Source organism: Gymnodraco acuticeps, unplaced genomic scaffold (genome assembly GCF_902827175.1).
Source record: "Gymnodraco acuticeps unplaced genomic scaffold, fGymAcu1.1, whole genome shotgun sequence".
Lineage (NCBI taxonomy): Eukaryota > Metazoa > Chordata > Actinopteri > Perciformes > Bathydraconidae > Gymnodraco > Gymnodraco acuticeps.
In genome coordinates this window covers 439251-466349 of record NW_022990943.1, presented here as the reverse complement: position 1 = coordinate 466349, position 27099 = coordinate 439251, and the positions used below count along the sequence as shown (strand labels likewise).

Here is a 27099-nt window from a genome sequence, read left to right as displayed (position 1 = left end):
TACAAGCTGCAGTACAACCCAATGTGTTAGCTCTAATTTAAAAAGCTCATTGCAAACTCTGTGGAATGTGTTTTACCTTTGCCCTGCCTGAACCAGCCTTAATGATACTCAAAGACACTTTATAACCTTGACGTGTGATTCTGTAATTACTCCATTGCTTTCAGGGCCCTGTATTTATTCTAATCGGATTGTAATCGTTCTGCTGCAGTCCCCCATTTCCTGTTGAGGTTCATTAAACCTTCACTAATCAAACTTTAATCAAGCTAATGCTGCTAATGCTATCTCTGTCAGTCAGAAAGACACTGCTTGTGTTCATCACTGCCTTCTATATTCTGTGATTGTCAACCCAATGTTACTGTACAATTGTAAAATCTATTTCATGTTGAGGTTCACTCCTGTGCTTTCATCAGGTTGCCATGGATACAAATAGCAGCAGCTGAGCTCTACCTTGTGATTTCCTGTCAAAAAACAGAAACGATTTTGGGCGATCGAAGCACTCTGTAACACTCTCTGTACCCTCACTCTATGTAGAATCCATATTTCCAAAGATTGTGTACTTTGTAATACACTGACATTGAGAATACATATCAGAAAAGCACTTTGTTAAATCATTGTAATCCTCCATTCACGCACACAAAAGTATAATACTTGCGTGGTCACTGCTGCAAAGTATTTTCATATCACAAACATCATGCCTTACATTGATGGACATCATGAGAACAACATGTTATTCCTTTTGTGTCTTAATAATGTGAACCATGTTCATGCTCAGCTTTCACATTTCTGCACAGCCCTCAACTTTAAAAAATAACATTTAGTTAATTGTCATATATTCATTGTCCTAAGTCTTTTAGTTTTTTTAGCTTTTAAGGTTCTTTGTATATTTGAGTGTAAAACGTGTCTTTATTATTTTGTTATGCTAAATAGTTTCTTAAATATGCTTATTTTTATTATCTTTTATATTTTTGACCTTTTATTGTTATTTATTTTTCTTAGATTCCTTGTATGTGTAAACGTAACTGGCAATAAACTCGATTCTGATTCTGATATCATTTTTATCATTCTTTTATGCTATTTATACACGTTATTTAAGAATTAAATATTTTAGTTGTATTACATTTATCTTACACCCGCAGTAGTAATTAATAAACAATGACATAGTTGTTAAGATATCCAGCAGCTGAATATAAAGTAATTATAATGGCTGCACCTTCACCAGGATGATGTTGGGAAAATACTGAATGTGCTCTTCTAATATCAGAGTAGCACATGATAACAAAGGCCAGAGGCGTCGCCTGGCCTGGGCATTCGGGGCTTTAGCCCTGAATGTTTTTTCTGTAGCCCCGGACAATTCTCCCTCAATAATATAATACATTAACCGTGCTTTACGTGAACTTCATCATGACACAAGAGAGGACGGTAGGACTGTAATTTCCCGTGTTCAGCGAATGCAACAGAGGCATGACACCAGACCAATCAGAGAGTTACATGGAAATAAACGTGTGCTTGTGTCATTCAAGCTCGGCTCTGTGTGTGTGTGTGTGTGTGTGGCACAGACTCAGGTGAGCTAAACTAAAGGAATCTCTGAGTGTCCGCTTCTCTGGTGCGCACCAGACGACAGTTTGTTACATTGTTTCATTTTTCAGAAGGTTCGGTTTGCGTTCACACGGGCAAAACTCAAACGGACTATAAACTTTAAACACAAGTCATGTGCACGGAAATGCTGTTCAACCATTGGTGAGACATTAAGGGGGTAAAAACGCAAATCCCGGCCATACCGGAGCCTCCGCCATGGAGCATCGGCACTTTCGGCAGGTTATTCTCATTGCTGCTGTTAATCTGGAGATCAACAGACACTAGCGTTCCCGCGCATATGATTATATAATCAGACAACGTCCGTTAAAAAACATTATAACACATAATGAGAGACGTTCTGCAGTAAGGAGGGGCGTTTCACCGACGACGGGTGATCTTACCTTTGACGGAGCATTTTTACTTTACACGACACTGTTCAACACTTAATTCTGCTTCACTCTTTAAATTAACAACCGCGGATGTCTTGAAAGACTCTTGTGACACGTAAATACGCTTCCTATGTTTTGGTGCGGACTGCGTTCACACCAGCAATGAACCACTCCAGAGTTCGCAAGCAAGCGTTCCGAGACCACCTATTTTAGCGGACCAGAGTCCGGTTGTTTAGTTCACTTAAGAGGTCTCGGACTGTGTTCACACCGACCCAAATGAACCGCACCAAGCGGCTAAACGCACCAGGGTTCGATTCAACCGGACTATACAAGGCAGGTGTGAATGCGCCGTTATCTCAGTGGGTCTCAAACGGTTTGATTAGTAAAATACTATAAATAAACTTCAATATTTAAAAAAAATCTTCCCGGGGGAACATCCCCCCGGACCCCCCTAGAGGAAGTGAGGTCCGCCCCCCACTCGTAAAAAATAGCACTTTACCCCTGCCTATATGCCGTGAGCTGATTATCGAGCCTTCATTGTAACAGTCGCGGGTGTACTGTGTGTGCGTGTGGGGAGTGTTGCAGTAGAAAATTCCACTGTAGCGCCACGGCCGCCGCCACTGTGGGCTAAGCCCCGAATGTTTTCAGGTCCAGACGACGCCCCTGACAAAGGCCCTACGTACAGTAGCTGTGTACGTAACCGGATGTGATTACCAGAAGAGCGTCAGGACAGTTTTAGGCATATGATAGCTATGTGATTAACATGATGATTCAGCCTCTATGGAGATAGACATATGACTGTCATGTTCATTGCTTACGTGGGCCTTAGCTAATTTGAACTAAAGCCAGAATACTGCTTTGAACCTGTATTCTGCATCTTGTTGACTGTAACTCACTCTCTTGTATATCAGCATGTGAAGGACACTGTTCAGGGAACTATTTGTCCCACGCAGCCTCTGTGTGTGATGACTACTTCCATTCTTGCAAGGATAATAAATCAACCCAGTCCCACAAAAAAACGTGTAATAACTACGTTGGTCCACAACTTGGGACGTAGTATTTCTACAAAAACGATCACAGGGGAAAATAACGTATCTATGCCACAATTTTAGATGCAGATTTTGTTAAACTAATACATTTGCGCTGTGGACCAACACTATAAATTGACGGGGAAGGGGGTAGAAGATAACACCATTAAACAGTTACACAACATAACAGAAATAATATCGATAGCTGCGTCCCTAGCAACCACCTTGGTAACAATGAAAACGTGGTATGGACACAATTTCCTGAAGTAATCTTCGTAATAACTAGCAAACTAAAGATCATGTACTGTACATATAATCTGAAATAACAACTCATAGTTCTCGCATCAAATGACATGAAAACGCATTTTAATGGCCAAACTAACTTTAAAATAGGCATTTTACACCGAGAATAAAACGAAGTTCGGCCATGTTTTTTTTTTCTGCAGGGAGAAATCTGAAGATCACGTGACATAGACGCCAGCCATTGGAATGAATGGTGAAAAAAAACGTAGGGATCTTACAATTTCAGAGGCGTTTTTGTAGAAATACTACGTCCTACGTTGTGGACCAACGTAGTTATTACACGTTTTTTTGTGAGACTGGGTTGGAAATACATGTATCCTGATATTGAAGACCAAGCCGGTGACGAGTGATATTTTTCTAACAGATGAACACATGAATGCATCGATAACCATAATCAAGTCATTTAATACATACTGTATATATCTGAAATGAGCCATTACGCTTAATGAGTACTTTTTATTTTGATACTTACATTTTATGATTACCTGTAACAGAGTATATTTACAACTTACATACAATCTGAGTACTTCTTCCAATACCGCCTCTGAGTTATTTTTGTATTAATTGTTTTAGTGGTTTGTAAAGATCTAACAGTATTTCACAAGACTGAGGTAAATATTAGAGATAAGTCCGAATAGAAACCACATTCATCTGACGACTACTTGACAGTTTGTGTAGCCTCGACCTATGGAAATGAACTTCCTCAGATAAAAACATACATTAGATTTTACACCCTCAGACACACTAGCATATAGCCAACATCTGCATTGGCTTGTTCACTTACAAGTTCAATTACAAAAGAGAGAGAACACATTACCAAACCATTTTATAGTAATGTTTTACGTTTTCAAATGTGTGTTTCTATGTTCATGTTTCAGCAGCACAAGCAGGGTTTCCCCTACAGTGTGTTTATCCAAGATGTATTTGGAAACAAGTTTTAAAAACTATAAGAGTGACTTTTATCCAGATGTGGGGAGCTTTGCGCTGGAAGGAAGAGGTTAGCTATACATTAGAAGAAGTAGTTTTAATTTATAGAATTGATCCCAAAACAAAACATTTTGAGGCAATTTAACAAAACTTGGATGAAATAACATTTGGATTACAGTGTTAGGAAAATAGATTGTAAAACAGGCAGACACGTGCACCATGTGTAGACGTATTTGAACCGTTTCCTTCTCCTCTCCATCCTCTTGTTTACTTGGAGCTATTTTTAGCTGCAGCCGGCTCATATGCCCTCTGCTGGGCTCATCAAAGCAGCTCCTTCCTGTTGTCATAGAAATGGGCCGGTTCGTCCATTAACTTCCTGTCTGCAGGCGGCCCACATCACACCAGAAGGGGGGGGGGGCTCAGCTGTGGGTCTGCTACATCTTCAGCATTTAAACCAAGAGAGAAATCCAACCAATATTTCATCAAACATGGAAAGAAAAGATCATTTCTTATAATTTAAATTCTCCAATCTCGCCAATTGCTCATCCACATTTCGTCTTCAGTCCTGTCATCTCAGTGTGCTCCTGAATGGGCCGTGAGGCGTTTGAGTAACACAGTCTGACATGAGAGGGGAGCATTTACAGTACAATCATGTTCCCTGCATGACCTTGTGCTGTCCACACACCAGTCAGAGCTGCCGGGTTTATCAGCCTCTGCTGGGACCACTGGTTCTTCAGAGGACTGAACACATAACTGCCATAAATTGACTTGTTGATCATGTTTTATATTTACATTTATCATTTCATATATTGTTTTATCACACTGAAATAATTTAATATAAATATTTCAATTACAATGCGTATCCAATGTTTATATTTTGTTATTAGTAGGTAGGCCTATTATGTAACCTCAATTCTGTAAATGTATATTGTGTATCGAACAAAGATACTTTATAGATAGATCTCTTTCACTATTGATGTGCATATTGTTATTTATTTAATTTATAATGTACGCACAATGCCTTTTTTACATGCTGCCATTACAAAAAACTATTGGAATAAATAATGTAAATCGATTCTTAACTTCTTCAAGCAGACGAATATATGATGTTAATTGCTTACAATCAAGCACCAGAATGTACATTCACTGGTCACTTTATAAGTTACACCCTGCTAGTACCGGGCTGGACCCCCTTCTGCCTTCAGAACTGCTTTCATTCTTCGTGGCATAGACTCAACAAGGTGCTGGAAACTTTCCTCACAGATTTTGGTCCATATTGACATGATAGCATCACGCAGTTGCTGCAGGTTTGTCGGCTGCACATCCGTGATGTGAATCTCTGGTTCCACCACATCCCAAAGGTGCCCTATAGGGTTGAGATCTGGTGACCGTGGAGGCCATTTGAGTGAACTCATTGTTATGTTCAAGAAACAGGTGGAGATGATTTGAGCTTTGTGACACGGTGTTATCCTGCTGGAAGTAGATGGTACCCTGTGGTCATAAAGGGATGGCCATGGTCAGCAACAATACTCAGGTAGGCTGTGGCGTTTAGACAATGCTCAATTGGTACGAAGGGGCCTAAAGTATGCCAAGAGGATATCCCCCACACCATTACCCCCCCCACGCCCAGCCCAAACCGTTGATACCAGGCAGGACAGATCCATGCTCTCATGTTGTTTACCACAAATCCTGACCCCACTGTTCAAATGTCGCAGCAGAAATGGAGACCCATCAGACCAGGCAACATTTGTCAAATCTTCTATTATCCAGGTTTGGTGAGCCCGTGTGAATTGTAGCCTCAGTTTCCTGTTCGTGGCTGAAGGAGGGGCACAGTGTGGTCTTCTGCTGCTGTAGCCCCTCTGCTTCAAGGCTCCATGTGTTGTGTTCAGAGAGGGTCTTCTGCGTATCTTTGTTGTAACTAGTGGATATTTGAGTTACTGTTGCCTTTCTATCATCTTGAACCAGTCTGGCCTTTCTCCTCTGACCTCTGGCATCAACATGTCTCCCAGAGAACGGCCGTGTTCCAAGTCACTTAAATCACCTTTCTTCTTTCTTTGAACTTCACCAGGTCCTCTTCACCATGTCTACAGGCCTAAAGGCATTGAGCTGCTGCCATGTGATTCGCAGATTGGATATTTGCGTTAACGAGCAGTTGAACAGATGTACCTGATAAAGTGGCCAGTGAGTGTATTTTTAATATACTAGGTGTGTTACTGATGTGGGGAGATAAAAACATAGTTATACATACATATATATATATATATTTTATCAAATATTTACTGAAGTCGTCATAGTCAGTACATATATATTACTTTGTACGTTTTTATTAAACTAATGTTATATAACAACAGAGATAAAAAGGCAAAGACTATGAACAGGTTGTTAAATCCAACACTCCAACAGCAGGCAGAACAGTGAGGAGCTGTTTCCATGGTAATAACTTGCCACAAGTACTACTAACTGTGTACGATTCAAGTGAAAGTGACACAAAAGAATCCAGCTTTAAAGGGTCTGTCGTTTTAATTTAAAATGTATTTCTGCTTTGGAGAACACCCAAGGGTGCACCTTTTCACATAAAACAAAAAAAAAGAAGACGTGCTGATCATTTATGATTAATTACATAAAAAAATACATTTTAAAGTTTTTCCCCATGAAGTTTCTGTATCAGGCTGTGGACGGCCGGTGTGTTTCTGGGAAGTGACTCTGTGACGCCACCATGTGGACAAACCAGTCATTGTGTTCTGACAGCTCAGAGAGATGAGAGCCTGATTGAGGTTACATCATATTCAATGACTCACTCAATAATTCAGAACTGAAGACATTTGGGTTTTCTAAGAAACTATTGCATTTTTTATATTTTCTGCTACTCCACACACACATTTGCTTTTAGATCAGATATTATAGCTCTTGTAATTGTTCTTATTCCCAGAAATCATTTAGCTCTGATTCATCCGTCCAGACATCATTCACTGAACTGATGCTACTTTTTTAGCAGTTGTGGCCCAACAATGGCCGGTCACATAGACACGTGTTGCTATGCACCCCCACACACTCACACTTGCTCACACACACAGTACTTTAAGTGTGCAGTTTGTGTTTAAGATGGCTCAGTTGCTCCATGTCCACGCTGCTGCCCCCGCACACGATCACCAGAAGGGGGCCGAGGGGGGCCGGCAGCCGGCCTGAAGGAAGAGAAGAGCAACACAACTGACCATCATCTGCAGGAGTCTCACGTTTTTAGAAAAACATTACTACATACAGAAAGTTTGACTCATTTCCAACATATTTTACACACATGGCTGTCGTGTGAAAAGGTCTTGTGCACAGTAAAGAACCACACATAAGAGCATAAGAGCTGCCACGAGAAAAACAAGACATGCTGGATTTCTGAACCATATCACAGTGATGTCTCCTAAATCCAGTCTCACACACAGCGTCAGTGTTCGTGTTGTAGAGGAGTGTTTCTGAAGGTGAGGAAGACTCCAGAGCAGTTACCTTCATCCTGTAATCTGTGTACGAGTCCGCTGTAGACGGCTGCCAGTGCTGCTCCACACGCCATCTCCACCAACACACGCTCCTCATCTACAACAAGTATTACTTTTAGGATTTTTAAAGAGTCATTGAAATTGTAGAAGTAAAAAGCTAATGTTAGGCTATAAAGGAACTACATGACGGTCACATGACTTCAGGTCACCACCGCTAAGCTAAAGGCGGCTAATGTTTGCCGTGGTCACGTTTAGAACTCTCATCTAGACACTTGTTAGCAACCACTGTTTTTATGACACAAAGAAGCTTCAGAGGTGTTTTTACTGATAAATTGTATTTCTTGGAACAAAATGTGAAGAATCCTACTCCTACTCCACGTCTCCTTGCTTTATGTTCAAGTGCTGCAGCACCTCTTTTCACCCTCTGTCTGAAACCAGAGCCCAGTCTGCTCTGATTGGTTATCTGGCTGGCTCTGTTGTGAAAGGTCAACCGCTTAGAGATGTCCCGCCCTTCAGCCTAGGCGCGGTGGGGGGGGGGGGCATTTACAAGCAGACCATAGACACATAAGGCGCTTTCACACTGCGGTACTTTTCCCACAAAGGTTCATGTGAACTTAGTTCATGAGAACTCTTTAGTTCGAATGAACTAAGTACAGATCGCGTTCACACTGGAAAAAGTCCCTGAGGGTGGATTAGGCAAATGAAGCCGCTGACGTCACTTCTTCTTCTTCTGCTTTGGGTTTACTGGCAGGCCGCAAACCACTTCACGGCGTATACTGCCGCCCAAAGTCCCCGGCCGGAAGTCCCCGGAGTTGGGGACTGGCTTCAGTAGAAGCTGCTGGGACTCCCAGCAGCTTCTACTGAAGCCTTCCGAGTAAATCGCCAGAACGCCGACACCTCCTCATCTCCACCGCTCCCATGTTTTATTTTGTGTTGCCATAAGTTAGTCTCTCTGCGTTTCTGCGCTGGGCTAATGCTAATGCTAATAATGCTAATGCGAGGATAATAAAATGGCGGCTTCACAAAACTTTTTGGGAGTTTAACGGGGCGTGGTTTGCAATCCGCCCAGCCAATCAGACATATAGCTCTTTTCTCACGAGAGCCGCACGAAAGTCCCTGCTCTCTAGCAGCTCTCTGCTCTCTAGCAGGGACTTTCGTGGGGGTAAAAAGGTTCACATGAACTAATTTTAGTACCGGCTCTTTTTGGTGTGAACGCGATAAAAGAGTTCACATGAACTAAGTTCACATGAACCTTTGTGGGAAAAGTACCGCAGTGTGAAAGCGCCTATAGAACACACTGCAGGAAAGGGAAAACCCCAAACAGCAGAATCGGGCTCTTTAAGGAAAACAAACACGGGCTAATATGAAAACAACTTCATTATAGAGGCCATGTTACCAGTTAAATCAAAAGTAAGAATGTTCTTAGATGTGTTTGGGCTGATAAAAAGTTTAAAGATAAGTTTTTAGAAACTTTAAAATCCACATTTAAGCCAGACCCAGGAACGTCTCCACGGCGCTCAGAGCCTGCTGGTCCGTCACCAGCTCAGAGATGATGGAGATCTCGCCACTCTGACTGAACTCAAACGCCTTCCTGCAAACCGTCTTCGCTCCGAGACACTTGGCCTCGCTGTGGAGACACAGAGGAGGGGGGGGGGGGGGTTTGTTGGGCTGCATTCAAAGACCGCAGGAAACATCTGAACTCCTTTACCGTCTCACCTAGTGATGTCATCCAGCGTGACCAACCTCCCCGCTTTAACCGCAGCGTTGAAACAGTCGGCGCCCACCGTCTCCATAGCGATGACGGATACATCTGTCCAGCCCACGTCCTTCAGGCCCTGGATGACTCCGCAGAGGAGCCCCCCCCCGCCCACAGACAGCAGCACTGCTCCAGGCTTCTCCTCCAGAGAGGCTGCCACCTCAGAGATCACACTGCTGTGGCCCTGCCTGAGAGGAGAGCACGACGTTAGTCATTACATTGTGAGTTTAGTAGTTTGATATTAGGATATTTGAATTGTGAGGAGTACCAGAGCAGGGGGTGATCGAATGGAGGAACATAGGTGAGTCCTTCAGTCTCTGCCAGTCTCAGAGCCTCTGTATTGGCATCATCCCAAACCTGGGGAGAAGAACTGATTTGATTTTCTCTTCTTTTATTTGCATTTTTCCTTCATGTCTTTATTTAACAAGGACAGCATCTAAAAACAAATGTCTACCTGAAGAGAAGAGATCATTTCAGCCGGATTAAGCTATTTCCATTTGCAGTTCCTGGACATCTGCGCATCCATAAATAAAACGTAATATTACAACTAATGCCAACTGAAAATGTTATGTTAAAGTCAGGTTAGCAAGACTGGTTTCCTAATCTTTATATATTTTGCACAGTAAGAAAAAGCGTAAAAGTCTATGCATGTTTCAGCGCATGATAAGCGTAAATGAAAAAGCACATTGTTCAAAGGCAGACTCACACCTCAAACCAAACAATGGTGATGATATATGCATGGCTGCCTTACTGAGTTGAGGGTCTGGCGGTTTCTCTAATAGACGTATTGTTTTAGGGAAAGGTGGAGTAAGATCACCTGCAACGCTGTGATAGACATTCACCATCTTACCCCAAAAACAAACATCTAAACAACTTGTGTTCATTCCCGTTCTAAAGAATGAAGACAATTGCAGATGGATCAGAAATATAAAACCAATGCACCTTTCCTGTGATGTTGACCGTGGCCCCCTGGTCTCTGAGCCTCTGCACCACCAGCTGAGGGGTGGAGGAGGGGACCACGATGGTGGCCGGGACACCCATCTTCCTGGCTACGTACGCTGCTGCCATCCCAGCATTTCCACCTGGAGAACAGACGCACTGGGAGGTATTACAGTCAGCATTGTTTTATTAAAATAGCATCAAAATATTTATAAAAACACAAGAAGTTCAAGTCTAAATGTGCAAATTGTACTACAATGTATAACACGTATAGGATTATATCAATTATTACAACAAATAATTATATATTAGACAACAATATTGTTGGGGTTGACTATTGGTGCTTTCATAACATATTTACGCAATTATATTTTTTGTGGGGGAAACTTCTGTGTAGCGATGCAGGAGGAGTCACCGACTCAAAGGAGACACGGGGAGAGCAGGAGCTCTGATGTCAAACACTGATGGTTTATTAGGAGCTTCGGTCGGAGAATTCACATCACAAGTCCAAGAGCCAGAGGTTCTGACTTCACGGGAGAGTTGCCACGTCAATTCTGAAGATCTCTACCTCAGACCCATGTATTTAACTAGTTCTGAGAGAATAATCAACATGCTGCATAACAAGAACCATAACACCTCTATCAGCTGACGCCAACAGGCAGGAACATAGAACCATAACACCTCTATCAGCTGACGCCAACAGGCAGGAACATAGAACCATAACACCTCTATCAGCTGACGCCAACAGGCAGGAACATAGAATCATAACACCTCTATCAGCTGACGCCAACAGGCAGGAACATAGAATCATAACACCTCTATCAGCTGACGCCAACAGGCAGGAACATAGAATCATAACACCTCTATCAGCTGACGCCAACAGGCAGGAACAGGGAGACAGAACACTGAGAGCACAGCAGCCAAGGCTACAGGTGCCTGTGCTCAGTCAGGACAGAACTGATACACTGGGTCAAAGTTATGGGCCTTGGAAAATATTTCCCCAAAATGTTTGATAAATGGCAGAATATTAAAGCTAACATTGCTCCTGAAGGCATGTCTAAGGTATACAGTAGATGCGGATGTAAGTTGTTTGGATAAGAGTGTGAGCTAAAATGATATACAGTATTCAATTGATTCATATGAACCTTTATATAAACAGTCTATGATATTAACATGAGTCACAGTAGAAATGTCACCTGAAGAGCAGACAACTCCTTTAGAGTCTGTGGCCAGCTGTGGAAGAGAAAAGCATGTTAGTGTTATCTAAATGTTTAGCTGAGAGCAACATAATCAGTTATTGGCTGTTGGAGCTATATATTGATTTGTTATTAAATGGTTCAACTAATTGTTATAGTAAATGCATTATTATTTAGTGTAAGTATTTATGCTTTTATTTTGAAGGAGGTTTTGGGCCACTCTGTAATTTAGGGCACCTTGTGATTATTATGTATTTGAGACAGGTGGTGGTGGGATTGGCGCACCAGACGAGCATATGGTTTTTTACCCGGAAATATAGGAAATGCCACAGGAGACATACGGGAAAGGTCATAGAAAATCATCGTTTTTGATGTGATGCAACGTATCATTGGAATACGAGAAAATAAAGGAACAAAGATGACAATTTCTTGCCTGGACATACACAATATTTACCTGCGTAACATTAGCTTACTGGTGCGGTGCCCCAGCGAGAGTTTTAGTTTAAGTTAGATTTTCTATTTTAATGATATATTTAGCTGCTACATTGGCCTATAATTTAATTGACTCAGTGTCAGATAGAGCTGAGGGTCCTACCTGCTGGCAGAGGTGGCCGATGCCTCTGATCTTGAAGGAGCCCGAGGGCTGAGAGTTCTCCATCTTCAGGAACACGGGGGTCCCCACACGCTGGGTCATGCTGACGCTCTCCAGCAGGGGGGTGTTCAGGTGGAAAGGCCTCGCCATGGCGCTGAGCCTTTGAACTGAAATGCTAAACTAAAGTAAAGAAGAGTGAGAAGTGCGATGACAACATCCACCTTAAAGGAAGAGGTAAGTGAGAAGACCTTTAGCTAAGATTATTTTGGTCAAAGTAAAAGTCAGTAATAGTTCTCCAGTAATGGTGGCAGGAAGTTAGCAACAGATACTTCAATCTGTCTCTAGGGAGAAGGAAAGTATTTCAGTAAGGTGGGGAGGGGATAAGAAGGAACATTACTTTATGCCTACGTATTATTTGTACATATTATTAGCTGTCACAATGGTATTCCCTGTCCTATTGAGTCTTCAAAACAATAGGAGATTAAATTGAATAATTGTATTATATTTAATTATATTATATATGATCTATTTTTGGATCACTGCTTGTTAAATATATGCATATTTTCTGATTCAATAACAAACACAACAGAGACATTTCCGACAAAATTAAGTTAATATTAGTCATTCGAAACATTTTTTATTTCAGGATAGCTATAGTACAAATCTGTTCAGAGATACATGGAAATAATCCTGGGCATTGTTTGTGAAAATACACATTTCCACACAACAGTATTAGTCATATCATGGTGGAATCATAGCGGAATGAATGGAAAGTGTATTGCCAATCTACAGAAAGCTTTTCTTTCATTCATTTAGATATGTATTGTGTTTAGGGATAATTCATCCATTAGGTTGAAATGCATACTTTATTTTACGTCTTTAAGATCAGTAGAACATTATATCCTTACATAGGAGTGTATGAAAGCTAGCTCGTGTAGCAAGAGAGCATGGATGTATAATAAGCAAGAGAGCCATAGCAACCTCTCATGAACACTTGTAAGTAAGTAACGTGACGTAATGTTACAGAACCAACCATTGAATGACGTGCATTACTAAGTTGACTCGTCATTACATAACAGCGTGTTTCAACCATAGGTTTCAACGAAGTAAAAGTTGACTAATGAAACGTCAGGTTGAACGTCCTTTTGGTCTTTACCTGATAAGGTGGTTAATTTGTTAACATTTGTTATCATAGTTTCAATGCACGGTACATCATGCTAAATGATGTAGCCATCATGAGTAGCAGAGCAAGCGTCACGACCACTTCCGGGAACAAAAATATTGCAACTTGTAAAACTCTTTCAGAAATAACAGTATTTATTTATTGGGATATTTTTAGATCATAATGTATCAAATATACACAACAATATGATTAAAATGGCTATTTGAACGGCAATTTGTTATAAATGTGCACTAAATGGAAAGACCTGATTTATGTCTTCAGGCCATCACATTATTATTTGTATCTTGTCTACGTTCAACTTTAAGGCAATGCAAGTGGGCTAAACATGCAGTATATTACAAGATATTCAGGAAAAAGAGAAAAAAAGCATGAAATCAGCAGAAGTTCTATAAATATATAAACCTTTGTTTATATATTTGTGATGGCCAGAGAAATTCACAGATAAACCTCCAGGCATATATTGTGGTTGTTCCAACAACTCTTTCTTATCGTATACTGTTTTATGTGGTAACATAACACATTTGTGTATTTTAAGACAGTATTGTTTAGCTCTTGAAACAAGGGAAGGTTGTATAATTTCCTTGGATTCAAACACTATTTGCAAATGGTTACAATATATAGACTTTTAGTAGAAATAAACTTACGTGTGAAGAAAACCTCTGTCGGTGCAGAGACTTTAATGACCTGAGAACTCTAAAGTCCACCATTTATTACCGGGCTTGGTGTGTGTTCGTGTGTGTGTCGGAATGAGAGTGTTTGTGTATTTATGATGATGTTTTTTCCTTTCATTATTCACGTTTCTATGACACCATCTTGAGTAAATCAGTGACATCATTGTTTCTCTGTAGGGATTATAATTTCTTTATTATTATCATACATTAGCCGTGTAGTTACATGTTGCATATACACAAAGTAATGGTTCACACACCTCATTCTCACACCAAACATCACAACGTATTGCCTCGTATTTTACACAGCATGTTCTGTACACTAGGGGGCAGCAGTGAGTGGTGCCAGCACTGACATGAAGAAAGGACAGCAGTGTTTCTAATAATAACAGTAACAGTAGAAAAGCAAGTGTTTAAATAAAACAACAAATCATTGGCATTAAACATTAACTTTTGAGAAGGTTACATTGTTTTCACACTTTAGATTCTTCATTTTAACACTATAGCAGTTAATATGTTTTATTGTGGATGGGGAACACAGGCTTATCATATTGTTGCGTTCCAACCTGCTATCAGTATTGCCAATATGTGCCAGGCCCTATACTGGAGAAGGTATTTTGTGTGTAACATTTAAAGAGGTTTTATTTAAATGTGTGCAAAATTGTCACCTCCTTATTCCCATTTCATAGCTGCTTTGGTTTGACAACATTATTCAAATTTCAAAAATCCTTTTCTCACATTCTTTGATTACCTTACTTCCTCCTCTCTTACCAGCAGCAACCATTCTACAACTTGTTAAGCCCCGAGCCTGTTTTTCAAGTCTTGGCTCGAAAATGACATTCCCAGAACAAATGACCATATCTTCCCTTCTAAAAGGGTTAAATTAATAATCTTTTTTCTCAAAGCAAGGTTACACCTGTGAGTTGGATGTAGAAGTGTCAGAATCAATACAAATGTTTTTATTTTAAAGTAAATTCAGATTGAACACAGTAAAAAAATGTAAATTATTGTGTCCGTCCGTCCAAAAAAAATTACTTATAATGAAAACCACCCTTGAATGATGGGATGGTAGACTAAAAGCTTTAGGAATCCAAAGTACAACATATAATAAGTACCCTGTATCAAGATTGATGCAAAACAAGTGAAATTTGACCTTTTTAGAGAGGTTTAGCACAAAAAAAACACTTCTGGGGTCATTTGGGTGGATTTTCCATATCTCTGGCCCCCCTTGGTCGATTTTGCTGATTGACATCTCTTTCTAACCGTCAGAGCCAATGGAATCGAGGGGAACTCCCACATACTCCTTATTTCCTTATATTTATGTGTGTGTGTGAGACTGCCGCATAGCCAAGACCGGAAGCTGCGATAACTCTGGTGGCTACCATTAGCAGCTAACTTTTACTCTCCGATTTTTACATAAAAATGGAATTATGGATTATAAATTAAAAAAAATATTACCCAGAAACATTATCAACCTATGGATTAACCGATTCAGCCGCGTTTTTTCTCGTTTTAATGCCATTGAACTAGTCTTTTGATCAGATTGACAGCTACGGTGAGACGATCTCCTGTAAGAGCTCCGTAAAGGTACGTGTTGTGATGTCTGTGTTGGCTTCCCCTGTCGCGAGTTCGGATCTCTCAGTGATGATACTATATACCTAAATAATCTGTGGAACCTCAGCTTTAATCGGATATCTTGTATGTGCAGCTACGATAAGTAATAAGGGTATCTTTTATCTTGAGTTCTGTGCCAAAGTGCGTTAGCATTTTTCGCTCAGGGGTCATTTAGATGCTTCTTATGAGACTTGTGTTTTGTTTTGATAAAAATGGTTTGTATCGTCAGTTAGCTGAGATTATTCCCGTTAATCTGGTATAAGACATTAATAGGTTCTTAAATATTAAGATCCCCTGAGACACAGTGTCGTGAAAAAGAAAAAGAAAGTACCCGCCGGCGGGGACCTTGGGGCTTAACAGGTTTTAAACAGATGTTAATATGACAGCATGCACCAGTGCTGAGTCGAGTTGTGAAGTAATGACATACTTCAGTCCGACCTGGAGGTTAGCATCGCAAGGGCTCTCTAGAAAAAAAGTCAATGGAATGTTTCTATTGGATTTCGGAATATTCCAGAAAAGAAACTCTGGGGCATACACATGGATCTGTTACTTACACGCTTTGTTCAGCAGGATAACCTCCACATATTAACACCACTTTATGACTCGTGAAGCGTCAAAGCAATCGCCAGAAGTCAAAAGCTAACGTGAGGCTATAAACAAGCTACATCAGAATCACATGACTTCAGGTCACCACGGCTAAGCTAAAGGTGGCTAATGGTGGGCGTGATGACGTTTAGTCTTATTTAGAAGCAAGTACTGTAAGCAACCGCTGTTTTAACGACTGATATTCACAAGTGTGGTGTTTACTGACGTAATTTTATGTCGCAGGACAAAGCGTGAAAGTCTCTTCAGCTTGGGTTAACCACAGACCTTAATACAGGCATCTAACAAAAAACATGTTAAAAAAAAAAGGTGAGAATAAAAAAATAAATAAAATGCTAACTCATTTCCTAGGTTTAGGACTCATTCCTGCACCACTCTATAGTAAACGTTTGAGACATTCATAATCATTTACAGATGCTCCTTTTATTATTTTGCCAGAAATGAAATATTCTTCTGGTGTCAGTTCAAACGAAAGGTTTTGTTACCATGCCATAACATTTTATTGTCAACATGTGGTTTGCTGTGGATCACCATGCATCATACACTTGCTGGATCCTGTTTTGTTAGTCTTGTGGTTGCACATCCAACTTTACTCCAGACTAACACTGCTCCATCTAAATCCCTTTAACACATTCAGAGACACACTACCTCACGTTCCTCTCTCCTGCTTCTCTTTCACACTTACTTTGACCTGTACTGCATTTCAATCTTCTCTCCACTTCTCCTTACACCATACAAAAATAAAGTTCAAATATGAGGTTATTTGGATGAATGTCAGTATGAATCTGAGCTCGTGTTTTCATGTCCTGAGCCTCAAGATATTTTTCTACTTAGCTTCTCTCATGCGGCTGAACTAGTGTGAAGTTGCCAAGCTCAAAATAACAGGCAATTTCCTTTTACTGCAGTGAAAATATACATTATGATTCTAGCATAAAGTGGCTTTGTGGTTCCAGCATCACATCCAAACAAATGGAAAAAGTTTCTGCGAGCTCCTTCTTTGTTTTCTCTTCTTCCTGCTTCCTTTGTTCTTTCTTCCCTGGCTAATGCTTCCTCCCACATGCGGCTCCTCTTCTTCTCTGTGCATGCGTGTGTGCAAGTAGCGTCTGATCTGGGCTTTACGCCAGTGAGCGTTGTCTGGGTTTGATCCTTGGATACAGCTGGAGAGAGAAAGAAAGGGCAGGGTTATTACATCATGTTAACATGGCTCTCAAGGTGGCTGAACATCATGAAGCGATCTGAAGACACTGAGGGGACAAAGAGTTTCCTCTGCTGATCACAGCTCGTTCACTAGAAGAGTGTGGGTACATTTACATTTCACATACTTCTTTCTGTTAATGCCAAGGCACACAGTGATGGACAGTTTTATTAAGGCTTTATAGCTGGGTTTACTGGTACAATAAATGAGTCCTGAGCATTCTGCCCTGTCTGAGGCTTCACCGGCTCTGCACAGAAGCACCAGCCCTGTTCAATAATGCATAGTTCCCTCACCCTGTGTGAAAGACAATTATATTATTCTAACCAAACAACGGTTGTCTTGTACGTTTCCCAGTTGGGAAAGTGATGTCTGTGAATCAGCGTTGATGACACCTGTTGTATTCATCAACTGCTTGATGTTCTATCTCTTTGTATATTTCTTTAATCTATTATTCTTTACATTTTTCATATATATTTTGTAATTGTATGTATTTTTTATGTGGAAGAAATGAAACTTTGTAACATGTTGAAATGCTTAATTTAAGTATTCAAACCCCACTTACTCAGTAAAAACTGAATTACACAAGAATGAAGTTATTAAAAGTTGTTAAATACGCTAAAAGTAGAATCTAGACTTATTTTCTGTCTCAGTTCATTAAGTGGAGCTGAGAACGAACGTGAGGCGTAACTGGGTTTAAGGCAGGGAGGTGGGGCTTAATGCATCACAAATGCGCATGCGCTTTGGTCGAATTGGAAATGGAAGAGTGCCTGAAAACGTTCATAGGAAAATTAGAAGCCCCCCCTCCAATGCTGTATCCAGCTCACTCTCTGAATGGTCCAACTATTCATTCCAATACATTTGATACAGAAAGAATCATTCTACAGTATGAAGATTCCATCTAATCTGTTTCTCTGATGGTTCATTATTTTGTTTGTTTTCATGTTACTGTTAGTATTGGTTAATAAGCAACTGTGATCGACCAACCATTTATTTTTGAGTAAGGGGCAGGTAACTTAGGACTTACTACTCCCATGTGAACGGTTGCAAGTTCCACATGCTTTCTGAATTGTTTTGTCTTTATTTCCATGAGTGAAACTAATAAAAAGATGATATGAACAAATATAAATATTTATGGAAAGGCGTCTGTTGTAATAGTGTCTTAGCGTTCTCTCACCCCCAGTAGGTTCCTGGGTACGTATCCCTCGCGGTCGCTAAGTCGCGACCACCACCATTCTGTCTCGGTGTCGTCACGGCGACGCAGCACGGTGAGGGCGTCGCCCTCGCTGAAGGACAGCTCATCGGCCTGCTGGGCCGTGTAGTCCCACAGAGTGTACACCAGGCCTTTGTTCATCACACCCAACTTCTCCTGGACGCCTGTGAGAGGTACAGAGTGTTCATGGTTAGAATTACAACTTCAGTTATGATTATGTTGCTTTCAGTCGAGATTTCACAGTTTTTAAAGTTGTTTTTGAGTTACGTTTTGTTGGGTCACAATGTTTCTGTCTGTATGAACCTACCATAGAGGAACTGGGAACACTGGGTATAGCCCTCCTCCATTTCTTCACATTTGTCTGCTGCTGTTTCCACATCACTAATTGTTGTGGCAAAAATGGCCGCCCCTGACTCCACCAGCATCTTACAGAGGTGGACGCTGTTACAGGAAGCTGCACAATGCAAAGGAGTCCTGGGAGGGAAAATATTCAAATATGATTTAAAAAAGACTCAAAACTCAATCGAGAAAGCTCAAACATGTTTCCGTAATGCACTTGTAGTAAATACTAAAGAGGGTTAACACAATTAATGTCATCGAGAAACATGTATTTATTAAACATGAAGCCAGTAAAATGCATCTGTAATTAAATCAAGTAACTTTGGGTTTTGGATCCTCATTAGACTTGCTAATCTCTTCCCACAATACTGCCCGGGCAGCTGAGTCAAAAGCGCGTTTGGAAATGCAATTATGTGTGTTACTGTTGCCTCTGAGCCGCAGCATCACAGAGCGTGTTCATTACCCAAACACCCTGCAGCCCTTCAGCAGCCACTGTGCTATTATTAGTCTGGACTATTACTATGGAGTCAGATTTGGGTCAATATTCTAGCGCGTAAAACAAGCTACTCACGAGCGGAAAATGTGCTTTTACGCGCGCATAAAATGACCCTCGCGCGCAGATTAAACCCCCGCGAGCGGCTCTGCGACAGCCCTCTTGCTCGCTCGCGGGAGTATCAGCCTCGCGGAGTCTGTCTACGCGCGCGTGAAAAGTTTCTGGCACTTTGGGGCGGAGCCACTGGACTTTGATTGACAGCTGCCAGGAAACCCGGAGTTGCCAGGTTTGATAAATGCCTGAACTACCAAGAGCCGAGGAGTGACGGCAGCAAAATCAGTTGGACGAGATTGAATGGTAAAGTTGTCCATAAAAAACTATTATATTCGTAAAGTGTACAGCTAATATATATATATATATATATATATATAAATTAATTAATTTGATATAAAACAATATATTTTTGAGTGGGCTGTATCTGTCGAAAATTGCATATATATATATATATATAAATTAATTTGATATAAAACAATATATTTTTGAGTGGGCTGTATCTGTCGAAAATTTCTAGCTACTGTCTGCTGTATACTCTTAGAAGGGATGTGTCAAAAATGACACAACATGTGTTGAATTTCAACACACAGAGTGTGCTCAGGGACAACACGTGTTGTGTTTATTTATGTGTAAATAATTTTTACACACAAAATGTGTTACATGCCCCTAACACACAATGTGCACATTTTACACATTGTGTGTCATAAATGTGTAACCAAGATGAACACACTCATTTGTTATTTCTGCACATTTTGTGTTATATTTCTTTAACCAGAATTAACATTTGATTGTGTTATATCTGCACATTGTGTGTCAATGACGATTACTGGACGTACCAGGTGGTGGATATGGTTTTTATTCAAAATATTTACAAGGATTTCATTAGCACAATATGTCATTAAGAAAATAATTGTTAACATTTAAAAATATTAATATTTTTCTAATTCATCAAATGTTGACAGAATAGATAATTCATAAAATCACACCTAAAAAAACCTTATACCTTGGTTAAAACAAACTTAATCTTCAGCAAACTATTGTTGTAAATGACTTTCAGCTGAGGGAATATAGTGATGAGATTCTTCACAAGGACCACCTTTTCAGTGTTGGATGGATAATTAAGGATAAAAATGAATGACAAGTGAGCTATTTATTTTTTATTTTTCAAAAAGAATACAACAGTTCTAGCATACAAATATTACAAATGCGTGATAATAAAGCAATTGGTTATAAAGAATGTCCTTTTGTATCAAGCAAATAAAAAAACAATTTTTACAACCAATTATATTTATATATATATATATATATATACATGCAATTTTCGACAGATACAGCCCACTCAAAAATATATTGTTTTATATAAAATTAATTTATATATATATATATATAAGCTGTACACTTTACGAATATAATAGTGTTTTATGGACAACTTTACCATTCAATCTCGTCCAACTGATCTTGCAGCTGTCACTCCTCGGCTCTTGGTAGTTCAGGCATTTATCAAATCTGGCAACTCCGGGTTTCCTGGCAGCTGTCAATCAAAGTCCAGTGGCTCCGCCCCAAAGTGCCAGAAACTTTTCACGCGCGCGTACTCAGACTCCGCGAGGCTGATATTCCCGCGAGCGAGCAAGAGGGGGTTTAATCTGTGCGCGAGGGTCATTTTATGCGCGTGTAAAAGCACATTTCCCGCTCGTGAGTAGCTCGTGAGTAGCTTGTTTTACGCGCTAGAATATTGACCCAAATCTGACTCCATAATTACATGATTGAGCGAGCGGCTGAAGGTACTGACCATCCATCACTGTCAGCTGCGTTCACATTGACTCCAAAGTCCAGCAGGAACTTTACAATGTGGTGATGGCCCGCACACACGGCATTGTGAAGAGGAGTGATGCCTTCGTCATTTGGCATACTGGGGTTTTCCACCTGAAGGAGATAATGAAAATATATACACAGATATCAGAATGATTTGCTATTTAAAGAAGCCGTATTCTGTTTTTTATGGTTTGCCCTTCCCTGTAGTGTGTATACGTTTTTGTGCATGTAAATGGTCTGCAAGGCTAAAATCCCTGTGTTCCCTCCAGAGGGAGTTTCTCTCCCAAACACTCCCCCCTGCCTGAAACGCCTCCATTGGTCCTCTTTGTTTACTTCTGTACACAGTGACATCACTATGTAACACTCGTGCTTCTATTGGCTTGTGCTCCAACACGTTGTCAGACAGTCGATCCTACGCTGTCATTGGAGGCAGTCGCAATTTCTACAGGCTCGCACTACCTGTTAGCATCTGGCATCTGTTAGCATCTAGCTCTCCTGCTTACAAACTTTTAGCCATCCCTGCTTATACAAGTAGTAGTTTTAGTTGTCTGCGATCTGCCGAGGCCTACCTGTGAGTACGGCTGTACTGAGGTGTTTTTCCTCCGGAGACGTCGCGAAGAGACGGAGCGGCTCCACCTGTTGCTGCATGTGATCTGCGATTTACGGAGGCCTGCTCGTCGCGAAGAGACAGAGCGGCTCCACCTGTTGCTGCCTGCGATTCTGCGATCTGCGATCTACGGAGGCCTGCTCCCACCTGTAGAATACGGCTGTACTGGAGAGGTTTTTACCCCGGAGTCGTCGCGGAGAGACGGAGTGGATCCACGATTCGGGCTTGGCCTGCTTCCACCGGGCGTGTGCTGCTGTACGGAGGAGGATTTTACCACCGCTGGGGCCTGCTTTCCACCTGTCCTGGTTCTGCTGTTGCAGAGGCCTGCTTTCACCCCGGGGATACCACGGAGGGACCGGAGCGCTTCCACGCTGCTGTAGTCGCCTGTCCTTTGCTGCTGTGCTGATTTTGCTCCAGGAACATCGCGGATACTGTGTGCTGGTCTGGGAAAATGGCCCATATCGGGATTCTGCTGTGCCTGTTAACTGTTTTGGACTATGAGAAGATCTCTAGTCATTCTGAGGAGTCTACTGGATTCAGGTCTGTTCTGCTACCCGCAGTGGGCATCCCCTGCAAATGTTCGGATGTGTTACTCAAACAATTACCGGTTGCCTTGTCACAGACAATCTGCTCGACAAAATATGTTTGTCTTTTTTGTTTTCCTGCAATGATGGTTCTTCAGGACTGCTTCTTAAGCTCAAATCACACTCTCGCAGACTTTTCCGGTGTTTCTAAATTAGATGACAATGTATGTGTGTCGTTTAAGAGGAAAAGATGCCTGTTTTTGTTGTTGTTGTTGTTGTTGTTATTACTGTCAGGAAATGTACAACCTAACCCTGGTCCGCCCAGTAGTAGTAGTCAGATCGCTACTCCTGCTGATTTTAAAGCTAGGTCTGGGTTGGGTTTCATCCACTTGAATGTGTTAGGTAAACTAGATTTTGTCCGTATCTGGGCGAGCTCAACTGACGCTGACGTCATTGTTTTATCAGAAACATGGCTAAACAAATCTATTTTGGCCTCTGACATTGCCTTAAATGGTTTTAATGTGTATCGTACCGACCGGCCTAATAAAGGTGGTGGCGTTGCCATTTATGTTAAGAATAAGTTCAGTGTAACCACATTAGTTTCCAAATCGATCAGTAAGCAATTTGAATTTTTAGCCATAAATATAGAAGTGGCAAAGGGTCAACAGGTCATGGTAGTGAGCTGTTACAGACCCCTCAGCTGTCAAAGACTCCTTGTCTTCACTAGCAAATCTTTGATCACAACTAGACTACAAGGAAATAGTGCTACTTGGAGATTTTAACTGGGACTGGTTAACTGCAGTGTCAGAGGATTTTAAAAACGTTTGTATCTCTTTAAATGTTACTCAGATTGTTGACAGTCCTACTCGCCCTAACATTAAGTCCCCTAATAAATCCTCCCTAATTGATCTCATTTTAACTAATGTTCCCCATAAATATTCATCTGTGGGAGTATTTGCTAATGATCAGAGTGACCACTGTGTTGTAGCCACAATTAGGGACACTAAGGTCCAAAAGGTTAAACCTCGCATTATCATTAAGAGAGACAAAAAACATTTTGTGGAGCAGGGTTTTGTGCATGATCTGTTTGATTTTGATTGGGGTAAAATCGATCTGTGTGCTGATGTAGAAACCGCATGGTCTTATTTTTATCTTGGTTTTATGGAGATCATTGATAGACATGCACCCCTCCGTAAATTTAGAGTAAAGGGACGAGACAATCCTTGGTTTTCTGCTAATCTGTCTAGTCTCCTTCATGAGAGAAACAAGGCCTGGGCAAAGGCTAGGAAATCAGGCTCAGAGGTAGAATGGCTGCATTTTAGGCAGCTAAGAAATAGCTTCACATCGCAAATCAAAAGTGCTAAATCAAAGTACTATCTGTCAGTAACCACAAAGAATCTGAATAATCCTGGAAAATTTTGGAAAGCCATTAAATCGTTATCCACCGGCGATATCCGTAATGAGCTACCTCCGCGCATTACCACAGCATGTGGCACTATATCGGACAGGGCTACTATGCTAAATTGCTTTAATGAGCATTTTGTGTCCTGTGGTTCTCTTTTTGATTCTGTCACTAACTCTGCTTCTGTGAACACTACAGTATGTGACTCTGAAAAACGTGTGTTGGAAAACCCTTTTAGTTTTACCCCTTTTACTGTTGATGTTGTTCGTGAAGCTTTAACCAAGTTAGATCCTAAGAAACCGGCTGGCCCGGACAACGTAGAACCTTTCTTTTTAAAGATAGCTGCAGATTTTATTTCTCCACCTCTCACTACTCTTTTTAACCTCTCCCTCAGCACTAACACAATTCCAAAATTGTGGAAGTCAGCGTATGTCCTGCCTTTGCTAAAAGGAGTGGAGGCCACCTTATTAAATAACTATAGGCAAATCTCTAAGTTGTCAGTTCTGGCTAAGGTTCTTGAACGCTTAGTGAGTGAACAGGTAAAGGTGTTTTTATGTACAAATGACATCCTGTCTAAACATCAGTCAGGCTTCAGAAAACAACATAGCACCAACACTGCCACAATGAAAGTGGTGAATGATGTGGCGAGTATTTTAGATAATAAGCAGAGTTGTGCAGCTCTATTTATTGACCTTTCAAAAGCGTTTGACACCTTCGATCATCGCATTTTAAAGCAGAGGCTAGCCAGTATAGGCATGTCCAGCCATGCAGTGGGGTGGTTTGTGAACTACCTCTCTGAAAGGTCCCAATGTGTTCACTTTGATGGGCTGTCTTCTGAGTGGTTAAACATTGCTAATGGTGTTCCCCAAGGTTCTGTTTTAGGTCCACTTTTATTCTCTATATATATCAACAGTTTAGGTGAAAATGTGGATGAAGCTACTTTACATTTGTATGCGGATGATACCGTGATGTACTGTGCAGGTCCCTCCATTAAGGAGGCTGGTGTTAAATTACAGGCTGTTTTTAACATTATTCAGACTCAGCTCTCTGAACTAAAGCTTCTTTTAAATGTTGAGAAAACCAAGGTAATGCTCTTTTCTAAAGCTAAAAAGACACCAGAGTCTGTTTTAGATATTGTAACTACGCAAGGAATAAAACTTGAAGTGGTTACCGGTTACAAATACCTTGGTATCTGGCTTGATGATTGTCTCACTTTTAAACTCCATGTCAATAACCTGCTTAAAAAGCTGAGGGTTAGGCTAGGTTTCTTCTACAGGAACAAGTCCTGTTTCTCGCTTGAGGCCAGGAAAAGGCTAGTCACTGTGAGCTTTTTACCTGTGCTGGACTATGGTGATTTGATGTATATGAATGCACCTGCCAATTGCCTGGTCAAGTTAGATGCTGCGTATCACAGCGCACTGAGATTTGTGACAAACTGTAAAGCATTAACCCATCACTGTACCCTGTATGCAAGGGCTGGTTTGCTTTCACTAACTGTACGGAGGCTCAGTCACTGGTACATTTTTATATACAAAGCCATGTTAGGGAAACTTCCATCTTATATCTGCTCCCTGATCTCACGGCGAATTGTAAGTGGCTACTGCCTGAGATCGAATGCTGTGGTTTTATTAAATGTGCCAACTGCTAGGACTGTCTTAGGGAAGACAGCTTTTAGATGCGCAGCTCCTCTGTCTTGGAATAGTCTGCAAATTAAATGGAAACTGAACAATCTGGTGCCACTAAATGTTTTTACAGCTCGGTTGGATGCTACTCAATCGGAAGCTATAGGTATCTGTTTATGTGGATAATTATGTAAATGATGCTGTATGATGTCCTTTTGTTGTTCTATTTATGTTTCATGTGGAACTACTTGAGCAGGTCTCCCTTGAAAAAGAGATCAATGATCTCAATGGGATTTATCTGTATAAATAAAGGTTTGAAATGAAATGAAATTGTGATTGGCTAAATGGCGGGACATCTCTAAGCGGTTGAACAATCACAGCTAACCAATCAGAGCAGACTGGGCTCTGGTTTCAGACAGAGGGTGAAAAGAGGTGCTGCAGCACAGGCAGTATGAGAAGAATAAAGAGCTTTTTGAACATTAAAGCATGGAGACATGTCACAGTAGACACTACATACAATTATGAACCTGAAAATTAGCATTATATGTCCTATTTAAAGCAACAATGGAAGAATGCCAAAAGTATCCATATTGGTATCATAGTTCTCTTAAACCTCGGTGAAGTGTGTCTGAATTCTCAGCAAAACTGGAGATGATGCATTGTTTTTGTAACATTCTTGAAGTTGTCTTGTTTCTGGATATAAAGCATTTGCATGTTTCCTTAAGCTAGAGTTTGATGAGTGAGTCAGCACTTTTCTCAAGTCTCCAATGGCGCATTTCCACTGCAGCGCGTAGTACGGTTTAAGCGTGCCGTGCCAAACCCGGCCCGTTTTTTTTTGCTTTTCCACTAGGGGTAGTTCTGGCTCAGGGCTACTTTTTCACCTTGTTTCTGGCCCTCCAAAATCGAGGTTCTTACCGGGCCAACAACCGGGCTGAATTTGCTAAACTAGTGACGTAAACACTCTCGATTGCTGAATAGGGATGGGTATCGTTTGAAATGTATCGATTCTAATAAGAGTGCATTGGCGTAGATACGTTGTGCCTCTTCACCTATACATTTGAGTTCTTACTCTTTCACTTAAATCCTAAAAACTTAGATCTTATATTTAAAACTTAATCCAAAACCTTTCCCCTCTCTGACCTCTCGAGGTTCTATTATAGGGTAACAGGTTGCAGAGAAGGCCTAGCCCGGCCGGGGAGTGTGGAACGTAGCTACAGACCTACTCCTTACCTCTAACCAATTCAGGTTCCAGTGGGGACCTTTCTCCCTGCGTGCCTCTCCACCTCTGTTTCCTACTTCTTACTTGCTACCCTTTTCCCTCAACTTATCCTAAGGGAGTGCATGTATGTAGACACGTTAGTTTAGCTGCTATAGGCTTGGACTGTTCGGGGGGGCACCTTACTCCGTCTTTCTGTCTGTTTGTACCTGTGTACTCTCATGTTCCGATTAACCCAGCTTCCCCCAAATCTCTTTTTTGTGTCTATATCTACGTCGAGGCTAATCCTGTTGCTGTGGTCGTGTGTCCTGGATCCTCTATCCTGAGTACTGGATCTGAGTCCTGGACTTCGAGTCGTGGCTGAACC

At 41.1% G+C, this 27099-nt stretch overlaps 2 protein-coding genes across 6 annotated transcripts in view; both read right to left on the bottom strand.

Moving 5' to 3' along the window:
* Nucleotides 1–6846: 6846 nt before the first annotated feature.
* sdsl (serine dehydratase-like) lies at nucleotides 6847–14036 on the bottom strand. Its single transcript, XM_034234778.1, has 9 exons — nucleotides 14018–14036; nucleotides 12194–12370; nucleotides 11599–11635; nucleotides 10406–10545; nucleotides 9732–9820; nucleotides 9424–9651; nucleotides 9204–9334; nucleotides 7718–7804; nucleotides 6847–7404 (listed from the first exon to the last, which is right to left on the bottom strand). The coding sequence occupies exons 2-9, from the start codon at nucleotides 12338–12340 to the stop codon at nucleotides 7301–7303; spliced, it is 963 nt and encodes a 320-aa protein (XP_034090669.1). The 5' UTR covers nucleotides 12341–12370; nucleotides 14018–14036; the 3' UTR covers nucleotides 6847–7300.
* A 2625-nt stretch (nucleotides 14037–16661) lies between these two features.
* LOC117558517 (apoptosis-stimulating of p53 protein 1-like) overlaps nucleotides 16662–27099 on the bottom strand; it is a 107764-nt gene continuing 97326 nt past the window's right edge. For all 5 annotated transcript variants that reach the window (XM_034234764.1, XM_034234766.1, XM_034234765.1 and 2 more), the window contains 4 exons: nucleotides 21339–21472; nucleotides 18971–19137; nucleotides 18628–18827; nucleotides 16662–17415 (listed from right to left, as the gene is read on the bottom strand). In XM_034234764.1, coding sequence (XP_034090655.1) covers nucleotides 17374–17415; nucleotides 18628–18827; nucleotides 18971–19137; nucleotides 21339–21472 — 543 coding nt within the window. In that variant the 3' untranslated portion in view covers nucleotides 16662–17373. The remainder of the gene's footprint in view (nucleotides 17416–18627; nucleotides 18828–18970; nucleotides 19138–21338; nucleotides 21473–27099) is intronic.